Source organism: Lasiosphaeria miniovina (assembly GCF_030549165.1).
Source record: "Lasiosphaeria miniovina strain SMH2392-1A chromosome Unknown B0T26scaffold_1, whole genome shotgun sequence".
Lineage (NCBI taxonomy): Eukaryota > Fungi > Ascomycota > Sordariomycetes > Sordariales > Lasiosphaeriaceae > Lasiosphaeria > Lasiosphaeria miniovina.
Window position 1 is genome coordinate 7,279,257 of NW_026848220.1, and position 17,166 is coordinate 7,296,422.

At 57.4% G+C, this 17,166-nt stretch overlaps 6 protein-coding genes across 6 annotated transcripts; 5 read left to right on the top strand and 1 right to left on the bottom strand.

The window, feature by feature from the left end:
• Nucleotides 1-2,577: 2,577 nt before the first annotated feature.
• Nucleotides 2,578-5,840, top strand: B0T26DRAFT_671279 (uncharacterized protein; the record flags this gene model as incomplete). Its single annotated transcript, XM_060439300.1, has 6 exons — nt 2,578-2,683; nt 3,040-3,251; nt 3,304-3,523; nt 3,760-4,729; nt 4,799-5,550; nt 5,605-5,840. 6 exons carry the CDS (start codon nt 2,578-2,580, stop codon nt 5,838-5,840), a joined length of 2,496 nt encoding a protein of 831 aa, XP_060303961.1.
• Nucleotides 5,841-5,991: 151 nt separating this feature from the next.
• B0T26DRAFT_746910 (uncharacterized protein) lies at nt 5,992-6,807 on the bottom strand (the record flags this gene model as incomplete). Its single annotated transcript, XM_060444761.1, has 2 exons — nt 5,992-6,384; nt 6,451-6,807. 2 exons carry the CDS (start codon nt 6,805-6,807, stop codon nt 5,992-5,994), a joined length of 750 nt encoding a protein of 249 aa, XP_060303962.1.
• A 2,571-nt stretch (nt 6,808-9,378) lies between these two features.
• B0T26DRAFT_631291 (Glucose/Sorbosone dehydrogenase) lies at nt 9,379-10,488 on the top strand (the record flags this gene model as incomplete). Its single annotated transcript, XM_060436332.1, has 1 exon — nt 9,379-10,488. One exon carries the CDS (start codon nt 9,379-9,381, stop codon nt 10,486-10,488), a length of 1,110 nt encoding a protein of 369 aa, XP_060303963.1.
• A 1,338-nt stretch (nt 10,489-11,826) lies between these two features.
• Nucleotides 11,827-12,234, top strand: B0T26DRAFT_671283 (uncharacterized protein; the record flags this gene model as incomplete). The annotated part of the gene is made up of 1 exon (XM_060439301.1): nt 11,827-12,234. The coding sequence occupies one exon, from the start codon at nt 11,827-11,829 to the stop codon at nt 12,232-12,234; it is 408 nt and encodes a 135-aa protein (XP_060303964.1).
• Nucleotides 12,235-13,618: 1,384 nt separating this feature from the next.
• On the top strand, nt 13,619-14,362 carry B0T26DRAFT_634822 (uncharacterized protein; the record flags this gene model as incomplete). The annotated part of the gene is made up of 1 exon (XM_060436664.1): nt 13,619-14,362. The coding sequence occupies one exon, from the start codon at nt 13,619-13,621 to the stop codon at nt 14,360-14,362; it is 744 nt and encodes a 247-aa protein (XP_060303965.1).
• Nucleotides 14,363-15,745: 1,383 nt separating this feature from the next.
• B0T26DRAFT_746913 (uncharacterized protein) lies at nt 15,746-16,492 on the top strand (the record flags this gene model as incomplete). The annotated part of the gene is made up of 1 exon (XM_060444762.1): nt 15,746-16,492. The coding sequence occupies one exon, from the start codon at nt 15,746-15,748 to the stop codon at nt 16,490-16,492; it is 747 nt and encodes a 248-aa protein (XP_060303966.1).
• Between the last annotated feature and the right edge of the window lie 674 nt (nt 16,493-17,166).

Here is a 17,166-nt window from a genome sequence, read left to right on the forward strand (position 1 = left end):
CTTCCGGGTACCTGGCGTATCGCAACAACCGACAATGGCTGGACTACTAATGAGAAGGGCATGGATTGGATTCGGCACTTCGATTTCCACACAGCATCTCGTACGAAGGGAATATACCGACTGTTAATTCTCGACGGCCACGATAGCCACCACTCCGAAGAATTCGAGACTTACTGCCGGGAGCACAACATCATCACACTCTGTATGCCTCCGCACTCTTCACACCTACTTCAGCCATTGGATGTTGGTTGCTTTGGGCCGTTGAAGAAGGCGTACGGCTGTCAGATTGAGCAGCTGATGCGGATGAACATCACACATATTAGCAAGCTGGAGTTTCTTTGTGGGTTTAGAGAGGCGTTTTTTGCTTCGGTTACGGAAAGGAATATCCAGGGGGGGTTTGCTGGAGCCGGCCTTGTGCCGTACGATCCAGAGAGGGTGATATCCAAGCTGGATGTGCGTATTCGGACTCCAACACCCCCAGCTACAAGCCCAACTACATCGCTACCTTGGGTCTCCCAAACGCCACAAAACCCGAGAGAGGCTGCCTCACAGTCAGCGTTCATCAAAACTCGAATTTCCAACCATCAGGGCAGCTCTCCAACACCAATGCTGACTGCTGTGGATCGATTAGCTAAAGGTACGATGGCTATGATGCACGAGGTGGCTCTTTTGCGTACAGAGGTCTCAGCACTTCGGAAGGCCAATGAGGGGCTTAGTAAGCGACGGAGAGCCAAGAAAACACGTGTTCGGCTTGGAGGATCACTTACTGTACAAGAGGCACAGGATCTACTGGATCAGAAGGCTGTGGGTGGGCAGTTGGTCCAGGAAACACGACAAAATGGTGGTGGTGCAGGGGGGTCTCGTACGAAGATTCGATGCTGTGGCGTATGCGGCAAGCCTGGCCATAATGCACGTACGTGCAAGGAGGCTGCAGAATCGTCTGATTCATCTGTTTCCGATTCAGTTATTGTTATTTCCTAGTGTTGTGGTTGTGTAATTGAGGGTAGTTGTGGTGAGGTTGTGGAAATTGTTCAACTCGCTTGTCTGTTCATCTCGCTTATCACACACGTTAGTGAACAAGGATAATTAATCACTCAGCACGTGGAAAATTGAGAATCAGAGAGACTGAGCCCTGCAAGCTGATTGCTAGGCCGAATAAGACACGCTTATTTTTGTCCGTTTATATTTGACTAGCAGGCCCCAGTTCTTGTGCCCTTTCACGTGCTCTGGTTACTGTTCTAGATTTAGAATAATAAAATATGATCGTGTTTCACCTCTTGATTGATTCATAAATGCATCGGCTGATAAAGACAACTAACATGAACCATTACAGCCGCAGCTATAGTAGGGCAAGCGGTCGTTGGGATTGGGCCTATCTATAGTAGGCCCTGGTGCCGTCACGAACTGCTGCGTGTTTGGAGATTGACCCGCATACGCACTTGTGTAAGGGGGGGGGGAATTCCGGAGCATGCCCATACTGTGCGGCATACCCCTGCTGGGGGTACGGCGGCGCAGGATACTGCAGCATGCCAACGGCCGGTTGCGAGGGCATATGCTCGGACGCCTGCGGATCTTTATGCTGTGACTCTGCTCGTAGCGTGGGAGCCGGTTGCCTTGGCACTTTCGCCCCAAACACCGGGGGAGGCCTCATCGCCTGGGAAGGCACAGCCAACGACGCGTGCGTTGGCGACAGCGAGGGCTGAAACTCAAGCTGCTGTCGTGGCCTCTGTCCATAATTGTAAACTAGTCTTTTCACGGCGATTTTCATATTGTCTATCGACTCGCCAGGCTCTCCATCGCGGGGCCTAACCTCCGCGCCACCACAGCTTGTGCCAGCTCGAGCCAAGAAAAAGAACAGGTTATAGCTGTGGCCGGGCTCTCCAATCTCTCAATCGTCGGACGTGAAAGGGGGTGTGGGCTGGGAAGTAGTAGAAGGGCCGATGGGATGCCGGACGTGTCAAATGTTCGAACTAGGTCTGGCTCGGATGCCTCCTTTCGAAGCCGGACAGCGGCAAAGAGCGAGTAAACGGCCGGCTGAGCGTCTTTCTCGATGCGGAAGAGTGGGATATGGCCGTCGTGCTGTCCGTTTCCTCCATGATGTAGCCGTGGAATTCAAACGACTTTACGTCCGGGTACCTAGGGCTGTCTCCCCGTCAGGTGTATAAACAACCAGCAGGATAGGCGAGTAATTGGGCAGAAGCAAGACGCGGGAACACCCTTCTACTTTTTGGGCCAGCTTTTGGGACACATTTCCCCCGATTCTGTGACAGCTATAGGGGCAAAGTAATTGCTGCTAGTCTTCGACAAGCTTGCTACCCCATCCCACAACCAAGTAGCAAGGTTTCTTGAAATTCCCAACTTGATGTCGAATTCCGGTTCTGCGTAGGCCTAATCTCCACCAGCAGCCTTTTGTACACAAATCTCGCGCTCGAGGCGGAGACTCGGTTGGCCCTAGATCCCCTCTGCCGCCTCGCCCCCTCCAGTTCCCGCCAGGCATTGCTTCAACAATTTACAGACAGACCAATGGCAGATTGACACCCACGGCAGGACAACAAGAGCGGCCGCTGGCGTCTCGCCATGCCTTCCCTGTCCACGGTCCAGCCGGCGATAACTGCATTGAAATATCGGTACAGCACGTCGAGCCTGAAGAGTCATTATCATTTACTCGTGGCCCGTCTTAACCGTGCGTCTTGCGGAGGTTGTGGTGGCGTTGATCAATCTCTAAACAGGGCTGAAGACCACAGTGGCACAGAGCTCATCATCACCCGTAATCGACGTTCAATCATAATCACGAATCATTCAATTGCCAGCTGGCCATCTTTTGGTGCGGATGTGGTCCGTCGAGAGTCAAGACCCTCAATGAAAAGGCCAGAGAGCTCAGGATTAGTGGGGAAACTGCTCAAGATGGGCGTGATGACCTCGTTCGCGACAAAGAGTTCCTTTAATAGGACCTGTAGAGGCTGCGCCACGATGGAGATGTGGAAGAACGGTAGAACCGGGGCCTAATCCGCAAGCTTCATCCCTTTGTTTCGCAGGTAGATCTGCCTGCTGGTGAGCGGCTTGTTATTCTCAGCTTGCTGCTCACGGGGATCAAAGTTGATGCGCGCGGCGGTTCTGTCTTGCTGTGGAATTGGATTGTCGGGTCTACTTGGCCGCTTGATGCCACCAAAGACGAGGAAGACCATCTGCTGCTGCCTCTGCCACGCAGAAGGAAGGCACGCCCGTGGCTGTCTTTGGGGCTGCTCGTCGTGGTAAGTCTGTCACGAAGCTCGGCCCCACTTGCTACGGCTCCTAGCCACACAGCTCTCGACCGCGTGCGCTATCAACCTCGACGCTGTAGATGTCGCGGTCAACGCCGCTGTCGCTGCGAAACCCGCGACATCGAGGACACGTCGACGTGATGTCGTGGCTTGCGCCATGGCAACTAATAGCTGGCGCTCTGGAGTCGAGATGGCCGCCTCAGTCGGAGCCAAAGTCAAACAGGCGCTGCGAGGCGGCCGGGCAATCGGCGACCTGTTTCCATGTAGCCCTCCAGATTTTGTCGTCTCTGCGGTCAATTATGTCATAGTGGCAGTCGATCTGTGAATGTACATACTCCCGGCTGCAGGGGTCCCGGGCGCTGAAAGAGACTCCGGAGGAAAAGTAGCCCGCGTCATGCGTGTCCTTCTACCGTTCTTCCTTTTCTACCTACCCTCACTATATCTGCCTTCCTTCTTCTACCTACCTGCGTTCTACCTACCTTTCTTTCTTCTACAACAGCCTCGTCATCAACCGTCCGCCGCCTAAGCAACAAGCATCAAATGATTGCGACCAAACTCTCCATAGTGCAAGCCAAAGCACGCGCCCGCGAATTCATGGGCGACACGAATGGCATCATTTACTTCCAAACGTCAGCCAGCAGCGGTAGGAGCACTGTCCTGCTAGCCGAGTTCTTGCTGTCCGCCACTGAGAGCGCCTTGAAGTTCAAGGTTCTTTGCCTAACAAACACGCGAATCGAGGCAGAGCTTTTGCAAAAGAACAGCGGCTATTTCGGACAGCCTTGCACACGCCAGATGCCAGTGATGGGCGGGTTTGGCTTCCTGTCATACAACGAATTCAGTGCCCTTTACCCACTCGACACCACGCAGGGATACACCGAGCTTCTCGTCATCCTTGAAACGCCTCCAGCCGCGACCGCCGACTTCGAAATTGCCAAGGCCACCGTATGCAAGCTCGCCACTCAAATCCCCACCGTCAACATCGTTGGGTTCGGTACTGGGGTTCACGATCTCGAGTGCTTCCAGTCGCTGCTGTCGCGAGATATCGAGGTGGTGGAAGTTATACACAAGGTCGCGAAATCATGGAGAGAGATCTGCTGGTACAAGTCCATCAGCTCCGGGAACGGCAGAGACCTTCTAGTCCAGGAATGCGCCAACGCAGTTGCTCAAGGCAGAACCGTAGTCTCCTTCCTAAATGGCTCTTTTCCCGCACAAATCCACGAGATCGCAGGGCCGGGGCTGGGTGGCTCCGCCAATCTCATCCAGGAGAAAATCGACAAATGGACGCCGCTAGACCAGGTGTCCGGTGTCAAAAAGGATGCAGACGCAGACGACCTGCCTCGCATCGTCTCCATAGAGCCCGGCAGTTTGGGATTCCGTCTCCCGGTCCCGAGACCAGGCCTGGTAGTCATGGGCGCTAGATACGTGGATGTGGTGTTGGACGAGAATGCCGCCTTCATCACCGTCAGCAGGTACGTCGGCCCAAGCCATGCGGCCTTGAGCAGCCAATGCGCATTCAGAGCGGAATCACGCGATTGCAGGGTCATCTGCCCTATCCCGAAGAACGACATCAATGGGCTGCCGAAAACGACGCCCCCGCCAGCATACAATGCGGAGATCATGCACACGGTCCTGGGGATTGTACACCGTTTCCGCGGCAAGGAGATGAAGGACATGCCCTTCAATTGGTCTAGGTCCGATCGGATGCCAAGCTTGGTCCGCGAGATAGCTCGGCGCCTGGAGCTGATGGGGCTCGTGTCGGACAGTGGTTCTGCACCCGGTTCCACTGACAAGGGAGACTCGGTGTTGAGGGAGATCAAGGCCTTCAATGGCGACATCAATGCCGCATGCCTGGCCGTTGGCGCTTTGACTGACGACACCCTGAGCCGGAATGCCGCTCGCCTTTTACTCCGGATGGCTGTTGTGGCCTCGCGGGCAGCGAGCCTGGCACGGGTCACGCCGGAGGCGCCCGCAGACGAGGTTGCCCTCTTTGCTCGCATTCAGGACGATTGCTGGGGTCTTGGGCGTTTTGCAAGACTCGGGCACATGTGGATTCTTCTTGGCCTCTGGGAGAGTGTCCGCTTTACCACGAACAACTTCGAGGACGTGGAGGACAGGTCGTTTTTCCTGGCTGGTGGCGCTGTCAAGCTTTCTCGGCCGGACTGCCTTGGCATTTGGCACACCCTGCAGCAGTACGACGAACAGTTTGAGGCCAAGCAGGACGAGCCGGCCCCCCTGTCTGATAGCGACAAGGAGGCAATACACCGCCACCTCTTGGGTGCCTACGTCGATTGTATGGGGTACTGTCAGCGTAAAGATGCTAAAATGCATCACGTTGTCGGAAAAGTCAAACTTCAGGAGGAGCTCAGCCGAGACACGGATTCTCTGGTCTTGGTTGCGACCATACGCCGCCTAGCCCTCTCCGATTCGGGCATACCGCCAGAATTTATTAGCGTCCCGTTTATCACACCCGTGGTGAAGGAGGATGGGGGCAAATACTTTATCGGGGCGCCGACCTTTGTGCCCCCGTCGGCGCTCACAACGTTTCGGGACAGACATCCCTGGAAGGAGTACCGAGTCTAGCTTGCCAGTGCAATCCATAGGCGGCCATGTTGGGTTGGTGAGGTTGAGCTAGGCTAGTCAAGAGGTTAATTAGATGGCAAATAAGAGATGCCTCGCAACTGCGCAGTCCAGGTTCATTTTATTGACGATGCAATTGCATGCGGTAGAAATGCTACATCAATATATGCTCTAAAGCAGTAACAAACTCGTCCCACTCTTCAGACCACGGGCTCTCTCTCATGGCTGGCATGCTGCTGCTGAAGGGGTACGGCTTGCCCAGCTTCCACTCGAACCTCTGCCAGATAGCGTAGTCGACGGCCCATTGGTAGTAGGCGGAGCTGAGCCGGCCAAGGAGGCCCATCTCATAGTAAAATCTCTCCTTTATCGTCTCCGCGGCGTCTTTGACAACTTGCTCCACGAAATCCGGGCAATCCCTCATATAAGTGTCCACCGCCATAATCTCCTCCATTATCTTTTCCCGGCGCTCCAAACACTCGTTGCTGACGGCTTGCGATTTGTCCGTGGGCGTCGACATGCCATAGGCAGCGGAGTCACTAGCCGCCGTCTTCTTGTTGTTAGCGGTTGGCCAATGGACGGGTTGCTATGAATGCAAAGCTCATGGGTTGCTTACTGCTAACGTGGGCGATGGGGGGTTGAGATCCTTTCCCGCGCCAACCAAGAAGGCGTCCCACTCGCCACTCCAAGGCTCGACGTTCATGGGTGGGGCCTTGAAGCGGAGAGGGTACGGCTTGTTGCCCATCCGCGACTGGAACCGCTCCCAGACGACCTGGTTAACGGCCCACTGAACGTAGTCGGCGCTCAACTGACCAGTGTGGGTCGACCGACCCACGCGCTCAAAAACGACCTGGCGCGCGTCCACGCGCGCTTGGTTCGGGTGGTTCGCGTTGCCCATCTCGGGCGCCGCCGCCACGATGGGCTTCATGATCTCGGCGCGACGCGCCTTGATCACCTCAATGTATGCTTGCATGGTCGATATTTTCGAAGGTGCTTGTGCTAAGAAGCAGCCGAGGAAAGAGAAAAAGGGGGGGAGGGTTTCTTAAATAGTAACAGGGACTGGGCGAGTGGAGCCTCCGAATTTTCAGTCGTGCACCGATCTCACTTTTCTGCTGCTCTATCATCCAATGTGTTGCGTGATTCTCCCATTGTTCTTGGCTCATCGTTGGAGAGGTTAGGGTGTTGGTGAGAAGCCTGGAGGTCGTTGTCAAACGAGGTTGAGAGCGATCTCAGCTGGAGCTGATATGACGTGCACAAGCTACAGAAGGTCCAATATATTTAATTAGGTGGCAGTTGATACTTTGATACTTGGGATAGCAAAATACACGGTGCCCGATGCCCACAGATCAAACGGACCTTCTGTCCGCCCTCCGCATCTTCTGTGTTCATTCATGGTGTTCTCCCCCATGCCCGGGATCTTGGACCAGCCCTCTATAGCCGAAGCGCAAAAAGTAGAGGCGCTGCTCTTGGGGTGGTGTTGCGTGGTGAAGTTGGCTGGGGGAGGGCTATTGGGGTGGGATATTTCGCGGTAGATGAGGCTCTTAGGGCTGCGCCAGGGGTCTTGGGGCTGTGCCAGGGGGCTTGGGGCTACGCCAGGGCCCTGGCTCGTGGGGTACAGTTGGCCTGTTTTTCTAGGGTTGTGCGGGGTTGTGCGGGGTTGTGCAGGGCTACAGCAGCACGGGCCATCACCAAAACCAGGACAAGAACCCCACTCTTCCAACACGCATCATTTGAACTTTCTCGACCGACAGCGAAATTCTGACCTCGAACCACAAGAAATCGTTCTCCTCAAACCGAAACAATGTCGAGCATCGACACCACTATCGAGGCCGCTGTCAAGGCGTTGAGGGAACGCCGCACCGCCGTCATGGCGGCCATGATCGAGAAGGTGCCAGAGATGGCCGACCAAGCTCGCGCGAGACAGGCGTGTCAGGACGTCGTACAGACAATCCTAGAGGGCATGACCCGGTCGACCCACACCGGCCCCCTCAGTGCTAACTATTTGGAGTGGGCCATAGACAAGGCTGTATGGGAGGGTCTGGCACTACGCCTGAGCAAGCCATACCCCTTCCGGTTCAAGCCGCCGTTTCGAACGGCCGAGCTATACTCCATCGAGTGGGATGAGCTTTGCGCGAGTCGCGCGGTAAAGGCCGAGGCTGAAAAAGCCTCCATGCCTGCGCCGACTGGGGCAAGTGGCCCCTCCATCGGCAGAGGCAAGGAGCCCGCGCGCGTCCAGCAGACTGCGGCTAGTGGCCCGTCTGTCTCTGGCGTCCCCGGCCCCATCCAGCCACCGCCAGGGCCAGTGCCCGGCGCGCTGTGTGACAACAATGGCCTAGATGGGCACGAACTCTAGATGTGTGTGCTGCCTCACTTGGCGGCTGGCGACATTTCCGGCTGCGGATGGTGCGGCAGTTCGCAGTATCTGATCGAGGAGTGCGCGGGCATTGGGGACAGCACCCCAGACGACATCTGGAGGCGCGTGGTCGTGGGTCGTGCCGGCAAGGCGCCGCTGCGGACCGAGGACCCGCGCTATTTGTGGAAAACCATGGTCGAGGACCGCCACATAAGCAACCCGGACGAGGCGCCGCTGCCGCTGTACCCGCACTCCACCGAGTTTGCTGTAGGCATGCTGCGGGCAGACCTCGACTCATAGCGCACACACGACTACTGCGCCGAGCCATTCAATCTTCGCGCCGATCCACGCACGCAGGTGTTAGCCGACATCCTGACCGACGAGAGCTTCTCGCGGCCGCCCCAGACGCCCCGCGAGCGCCATCGGGTTAGAGGGACAGAGGGGGCGCAGGGGCCCCGGCCTGATGGACCTGCGAGGACGGGACTGCGGGGACGGGGCTGGGAGGCGGGATAATCGGGGAAGGGTGGCTACAGATACTGGCAATAAACCTTTCGCATCTACGGTGATGGCCACATTGGTACAAGATCTGCTCCCTGCTAGTTCAATATCCTCCGTGTCTCGAACCCTTATTAGCCCCGACCTCTTGGTGTCCTCATTCAGCCGTAATCTGTTCAGTGCAAGAGGCATGACATAAAACTACCTCCCACTGTATTCCCTAACCAAACCCTAAAGTATGGTTTGGCCTACAATTATGCTGCTGTCGGGGCCGACTCTGAATTCCCCATGTCGGCACGTGACCCCTTCAGCTCATCACCGCCAAGATCGCGAGACGGATCGAGAGCCCCCGCATTGGCCAAGGAAGAAAGACGGCGACGAGTTTGATAACTTGTATATTGATGCCCAGAGAATTATAGCACACGCCCAGACCTTGGCGTCGGCAGCCATCGTAACAGGAGATCGTGCCAGATAATGGTGGGAATGCCATGCCGGGCTTTTGCCAAACCTGCCCACGGAGGCTTACACGGCCGCCATGTGATGAGTGACTCGTTTCTACCGGTACTGGGTTAAAGGGAATAGCCTGAAATTGGACAAGGTTGCTCGACCCCCGTTCTTATATACCTACCTTGAACAGCCCAAGGTCTACGATGTGAGCCAACCCTCTCTGCACAACACACTGGGAAAGGCCTAATGATGCATATCCTTTCTATCACCTACGTTCTGGCACTGGTGGCGGGTGCTTTGGCCGTCCCATCGCAGCTGGACACCCGCCAGCAGCCGTTCAAGTCGACAGCCATCACCGAACATGCCGAGCCATGGGCGTTCGCCTTCCTGCCCGACAACCGTATCCTCGTGACTGAGAGACGAGGCAACCTACGCGTCGTTGACCCGGCCACCAAGTCCAAGAATACCATCACCGGCGTGCCTGCTGTCGCGTATGGGGGCCAGGGCGGTCTCCACGACGTCGCTTTGCACCCCAAATACGCCGAGAACAGTATTGTCTATATCAGCTACGCCGAGAGCGGCAGTGGCGGTGCAGGCGGCGCAGTCGCGCGGGCCAAGCTGACGCTGACCGCCAGCGGTGGCGCGCTGTCCGGTCTCGAGGTCATCTGGCGCCACTCGCAGAGGGCGTCGGGCGGGCTCCAGTTCGCCTGTCGCCTGCTCTTCGGCCCCGACGGCGCGCTGTGGATCTCGTCGGGCGAGATCAACCAGATGACCCCGTCGCAGTCCATGACGGGCAACCTCGGCAAGATGATCAAGCTGTACGACAACGGCACGGCCTTCGCGGGCAACCCGTTCGCTAGCCAGGGCGCGGTGCAGGCGCAGATCTGGTCGCTGGGCCACCGCAACCCGCTTGGCATCGACTGGGACGCGCAGGGGCGGCTTTGGGAGGTCGAGATGGGTCCCATGGGCGGCGACGAGCTCAACCTGATCGAGCCGGGCGCCAACTACGGCTGGCCGCTCGTGTCGCAGGGCAAGCACTACGACGGCCGCACGATCCCCGCACACAGCACGCGCCCCGAGTTCGCGCCGCCCAAGGCCTTCTGGGTCCCCGTCATCTCGCCGGCCGGCTTGATCATCTACAAGGGCAGCCTGTTTTCCAGCTGGAAGGGCAATGCCATCATCACTGGCCTCAGCTCGCAGTCGATTGTGCGCGTGACCATCACCGGCGACACCGCGAAGGAGGCTCAGCGCATCTCGATGGGCAAGCGCATGCGCGGCATCCGAGAGGACAAGGACGGCGCCATCTGGGTGATCGAGGATGGCAATAACGGCCGGCTCTTGAAGCTGACTCCGAACTAACTTGCGGGCGAGAGGATCGGGGGGACCGCATGTACATAAGGTAGAGTTAGGATAGTTGCCTCTGGGAATGTATGGGCTCGGTTGGTCTTTGTCAAGTGTGATAGCAAGACTAATCTTCCTCAGTCGGTAACTTGTAGTGTCTGCCGGCTTGTTAGCTCCTGGTTTGCCGGCTGTGGCTAACGGGGTTATCGCGACTAGTGATTGGCTTCCCGCTAGCATTCTGAATCAAAAGGAACTGAATTACTTCGGAATGCGCAGCCGTGCACGGATCTCACGTATTTTCTGCGCCGGCGTCTGATGGTTGCGTCGTGCGGTTCTTACCCCATCGCATACCGCCCCGCCCAATGCTCCTAACCGCTGCTAAAGGATGCAGTTCCCGTGGTTATCCCATCACTAATAAGCAACCTCTAGGCTCAGCGTCATCGATAATGACCGCCGCCATAATATCTAGGGGTCTGTACCGTCTTAGACATGCTAGCCGCTACCGTGGTAGACTAAAAAGGCAGGGAAGCCGGGAGAGGGCACGACAGCAGGAGGGCTCGGAGGCAATGCTGAGGCTTGAGGGAGTGATGAGCGACGCCTTATTTGCAAGTGGGATAATTAATGACTGCTTTGTAAATAATGCATGTACGTAGCGAGCAACGAGCCAGTCAAGGTTCTCCTTTGATGTTTTTTCTTTGCCCCACTTCTTTCCGGACCATCTTAGTGATGCCATAGCCGACGTAAGTTGGGATGCTTCAGTCGCGCCACTCTTCAATTGATTTGAAGGCAATAATTGAGGACTCCCAAGTTCAGTAAGCTGCACAGGATGGCAAGCAATACAAGATCCGAGGTAATGGGCGCTGTTGACATTGCCTGGTAGCTGGTTCTGCTGGCCAATTTCAGTAATTTTCGTGTATTGGTTTTGTACCAGGCCACCCACGATTGGGAAGTCGCGGAACAAGAACCGCAATCGCAACTGCTGTAGTATCACTGTAGGGAGAGGGAGCTACAGATTTGGCGGGCTGTAGGCTGAGGCATCGCGCCTGCTGCGGGCGAGGTCAAACGAGGAAGGAACCTTTCGACAAACCACGCACAAAATCTCTGCATCTCGGCCTGCCCCCATTCTTGCAACACTGCACCACTCTACCTCCTATCGCCTCCTTGGGCATCTTTACTCGCCCATCAGTCGACTTCACGTGTCCTCTGTGCTGCCCTGCGTCAACGGTCCAGGCTAGGCTCTCATCGCGCAGCGGTATGTGTCGATTGTTCCAATCCAATCAGTTCGAGACCTGGGTGTCGACGCAGCTAACTTCGACCCACAGCCATCCGGCAACCCACCCGGCGACGATCGAAACCATGAACCCCGACACACAATCGCAGCCAACTACCGTCCTGGTGGAAACAGTCGCCCCGCCAGCGCAGGCCCGTGTTCGCAGCACGCCGCCATTCACAGCCCAACCTCCGCCTCAGAACCCGACGGGCCATGCGAGCAGCAATGGCGACGGCGGTCCTCACCAACCCACAGAACCAGAAAAGACACACAATCCGCAGTTCTGGGCTGTGGACCTGGAGCAGCAGGGCAACGCAGCAGAGACAGCTGCCAAACGACGACTCCACATGCTGAGGTCGAGAATTAGGCGACCGGGGATGGACTCGACGTGCGGGACGCTCGTGGACACGCTCGTGCTGGTTGCCAGCGGCATGGTGCTACTGTTCTTCATTATCTTGATGGTGCAGTTGTTCGGGAGCATCCCAGACAATTGAGTCACCCTGCACGGGATGGCACAGTGAGAGCTGGGCTGGAATGGAGATGACGGTCCGCAGGTCTCCTTATTCATACCAAGTAGCTAGCAAGCAGCGACCGCCCAGTCACCTTGGCCAGATACTGGAATACACATAATCACCTCAGTGACGTCCCCGCAGGACTATGATCTGCGACCTGACAATTCGTTGACAACATGAGTCTGGCCAACGAGAACCGTGAAAACAGAAGGTGAGCGATCTAGCCGAACGCCTTTCGAGCGTAGCGAGCAGCCCGCCGCAGGCGCCCCCGGAGGGCCGCCGGAGGCAAAAGAGAGAGAAATGGGCGATTCAGCTGACCCTTCCTAAATGGTCAGGTTTCATATATCCAAGTCAGCTGTGTCAGTGGGTCCCTCGTCGAGGGGGATTGCCTACCTGGATCCTACTTGTCCAGCGAGTCCGCCGATCTGTTGGTCGTCGCTACCTAGCCGCATCAGGAAAGTGTTGGTCCGCTTACACTGGCGAAACCGACTAGGCCGACCCTGTTCCACACCACTCCACCACTTCATTGGCTCACTGTCCGACAAGTCTGCGGGTTCGATTCTTCTCTTATTGGCCGAACGTCTTATCTGGGCGAGAGATGGGTGCCGAGATCGACCAGCTACTAGATCATATACGCCTGGACATGCCTGGTTGCACCTAATGACAGCGGCAGTAAGGCAACGGCTGGCAGTGGCTAGCTCGCCAACATGTCATACCGCTAGCCGGACCGGGTGGAGTAGCCGTCTCTCACTCCCGTCCTCAGTTTGATTCCAATTTCCAGTCCCGCATTGGTCAGCACAACGTAGTAGTGCGATCCAACCTTGCTTGTGGGGAATCGGCGAGGGGGCGGCGTGTTTCTCGGCTGTGCTCAGGCTAACAGCTCGTTTGTTCTAGACTCGGTGGTCCGAGGCTTGGTAGAACTGCGAACAGGAAGGGTTGGTAGAGCGGCAGACATTTACCTTGTTTCTTCGTCCCGGGATGATGGGCCCACAAGGCTGAGACAGGACAAGGGCTGCCGGCGCATCTCCACGCTCTTCGCTCACAGCACATCAGCGAGACGCGACCTCGCAGCGGCATCTACCCAAGTACCGACACCCGCTTACCTGGCCCTAGCGGGACTTGTCCGCAGCGCTAAAACTACTAGGTCGCATGTATCCTGGTTTACTAGACTGTGTAGGATATCTCGAACACCGTGTTCGCACTGTCCAACCATCACGCCATTCTATTCCCACGCCAGCTAGTGACTAAACTTTGGACGGCCCGGCTAGCCGTGGATGCCCCACTGTGCGTCATCGACGGTCCAGACATTCCTCCAACTTCTCGTCACGCCTTCTTGGATATCAGCCCTCCGCCGCGGACTGCTCTGATGTGTGGCGCGCAGGTCTCGGACGGTGCGCACGCTGGAACGGGCACCATCATGGCCAGCGTGCGCGCAGTCATGCCCAACCACCCGGCCTGCGCCGAAGCCCTGGCCATGGCCAAGTCCTCGCTGCCAGCTTCCATTCTGTACCACAGTTTCCGCGTCTACCTGTTTGCGCAGGCCTTTGCGCGCCTGTTCCAGGACAACGGCGAGCCGTCGCCTCCACCGCCCAGCCCGCTTGCCCCTGGGGGACAGCCCGACTCAACAGCTTCGGCGGCCGAGCTACCCCACGCCCTGTTCGTCGCCTGCATCCTGCACGACGTCGGCACCGCCGCCGAGCACGACGCCGTGCCGGAGCGGTTCGAGATTGTGGGCGCCGACGTGGCGGCGCGCCTGCTGCGTGCACACGACACGCCCGAGCCGGCCGTGCGCGAGGCGTGGCTGGCCATCTCGCTGCATACGAGCCCCGGCATTGCCGAGCGGCTTGGCGGGGCCGTCCGCGCCCTGCGCCTCGCCGTCCGCGCCGACTTTGGCTCGTACCCGGCGCCACCCCCCGAATCGCTCCCTGGCGGCGCCAACCTCATCCGCTGGAAGCTGCCGCGCCTCGAGATCGAAAAGGACCTCGGCAACGCCGTGGTCCGCCAGGCCCTCGCCGACCCGCAAAAGGCGCCGGCGGCGTCGTGGCCCGCCGATCTGCTGAGGGCGAAGCGGGCGGATCCCGGCTGGGAGGGCGTCAATGGCGCGTTCTAGGCGGTTGCTCTGTCGGAGTGGATGTCGTGGCAAGACGTTGTGCTCTTGGGCCTACAGTCCAAGACCCGCCGTGCTCTTAGCGCATCAGAGTCACCAAGAGGGACTTGGTTGTGGTGTTGCTGCCTGTCAATATGGCGCGGCGATGATTACGGGAGCAACAGAGTCTCACATAGAAGGTCGAGCACGTATAGGAAATCCACATGGTATTCAATTGCAGTCTCTTATGGAACCATCCTGTGCTGAGGCCTGGCCAACAGCCGCTGGTGCCTGACATTCTGTTCCCCTGACCCACCGCGAAGCGGCACAAGCTATCCGAGAGAGGCAAAGCACACACGTCATTCCGACTAGGCCGTAACTGGGCAAAGATGCTATATTCCCAATTACCTTTGCTAAGCGAGCATGCTGACAGGAGTTTTGCTTGGCAGTTGTCAGCAGACGGCTTGTTGGTCAAATCGTATCGAAATAAATATTCAGGGATTAGAGTATAGTAGCGTTCATTATATCTCACATCACAACCAATCCAGCCTAGCTTACTACCGGTGGACCCCATACGCTCCCGCGCTGCCACTGCAACTGGGGACTTGCAGGCCGAAGGTGGATACGTCCCTTGGCGACGTTGGTAACTTCTAGCTTCTGTCAGTGTCGGATTATGGGCCGCTTGCATTCGAGGATGAAAAGGGGCACCCCTCGGCTTGGTAACTGGTAGAGAATGGAGATATGACTGGTCGTCCTCGCCTTGTTAGATACGGGCCAGCCAGCCAGAGCACTCAATTCCGTCCCCGCTGACAGTGACTCCACCCTGGCCCAATCCGACGCTTGACTTCGCATTCTGAAGGCGGTATCTTGATCAATAATCATGCCGTGTGCGGCCAGGTTTTGGGCCAAGTCGTTGCCACAACCCACTCGACTCTCCCGTGGCACTGGATCTGATGATTGCCATGGTCCCTGACATGTGTGGCCGCGTCACAGCCGCGCCGCTGGACCCCGTTGGTGAATGGGAAGCTTCCAGTTCCCAGGCCACAGCGTCGAACCACTCAATCTCACCTGCGGCATGCGACACGGCGTTGATGTCGCGCCTCGCAGACCCGAGTTTCATGCCGCGGTTGGGTCAGATATCTGATTCAGGCGTTCTCTCCAGGCTGCGGCTGTCTGGTTGCGAAAGAGTCGTTGGACACGCTGCGTGAGACACTCGCCGTGCGGAATGGCCAAAGCCGCGAACCAAGACGCAACTGGCGTATATAGGTTTGTGCGCCCGTCAAACATCTATCCATCAGCAATTCAGCATCACCTCGGACAACGGAACAGTCGAAAGTCGTCTACCCATCAGCATCACGGACACCGGAACAGTCCTCAGAACCAACCCCACACCGCCACTCTTGCAACATGAGCAGCCAAAAGCCCACAACCGCGCGCAAAGAGACGGGCGAGAGCCACAAGGCCGGCGAGGCGACCCCCGCCTATGTGCCGTCGGCGGAGGAGGTGGCAGTCCGCCAAGCCCTCAACAAGATTTCCGTGTTCGCCAAGACCAGGACGGACGCCAAGTTCGGCTACTCAACGCCCGGCGAGGTCATGGCGGAGATGAAGAAGCTGCTCCAGACAAATTCGGAGGAGGCCGTGATCAGGGCCGAGTTCGACATCGTCAAGGCAGGCTTCTGCGAAACCCAGGACGAAGCCATCCAAAAGCTCCTCAAGCTGTGCGTGACGCCGCCGAGCAGCGAAAGCGGCAGCGCGGCCGGGTCTAGCAGCGGGCGGTCCGAGGCGAGCGCCACGGCCGAGTTCGTGTACAAGTACCGCAACCGACCCGAATACACGGGCAACGCGGCCGTCGTGGCCTACACGTTGCAGAAGAAGCTGAACATGCTGGGCAGCGATTACTCGAACTCGCTCGTCGACGAGACGATCAAGATCATGAAGCACGACGCCAAGCCCCCCAAGCCGCCGGCTACCGTGGCCAAGGGCGAGGATTCCGTGGTGCACATCTACAACAACGAGCCCGAGTACGTCAAGAAGGTCATCGAGGCCTACGGTAAGGCTTTGGTAAACCTCAAGGACCAAGGGACACAGCTGGGCGAGACCCTAGCCAGCTATAGTGGCATGGGAGATTTAAGCACCATCAAGAAGCGTGGCTGAGTGCCAGGCCGGGAGCCAGCGCGGGCCGCTGCTCTGGAACAGGGATGATGTCATAGATGGCGAGGCAGGCTCCTCAGGCGCTGGCTGTAGAACTGTGTTGATCAGAGCAGCTAGTAGCACTGACCATTGTCCGTGACCAAGAATAAAGTCCTATACCAAATCCTGCTTGGGCTGTGATAAGGGACTGCGTGTGCGACGTCCTGAACCGAGAGTATTTATGCTTATACGGGTAACGAGTAAGCGATGGCGGCCAGCCGGAGAGACGGGCCAGATTCCTGGCCGGGGCGGCCTTGGCTGTCCACGGGATTGGTCATTAAACACATTCAGCCCGCATCGACCAGAGCTGAGACAAGCCTGTCGCTGTGCAACTGCAAAGCCCGTCGGCAATTGGGCACGACGCGGCCAAAACTCCGCCAGCCACCGTGTCCGGCTGGGGCAGCGGCCAACACCGGCCTCGCAAAAGCTGCAGCGTGCATATAAGGACGGATTACTCAACAGCCCCGGGACTCGAGCCACAATAACATCCAATTCCCACCGCTTCGGATCACCACAGCAACCCAGGCAAAAGGAGTTGAAGTATGCCCCAATACAAGCCACCCCTAGTCTTGATGATAGCTGCCAACACGGGGTCAATATTTCTGCTATGTCTTTCAAGCCTTTTCGTTGCATTGTAG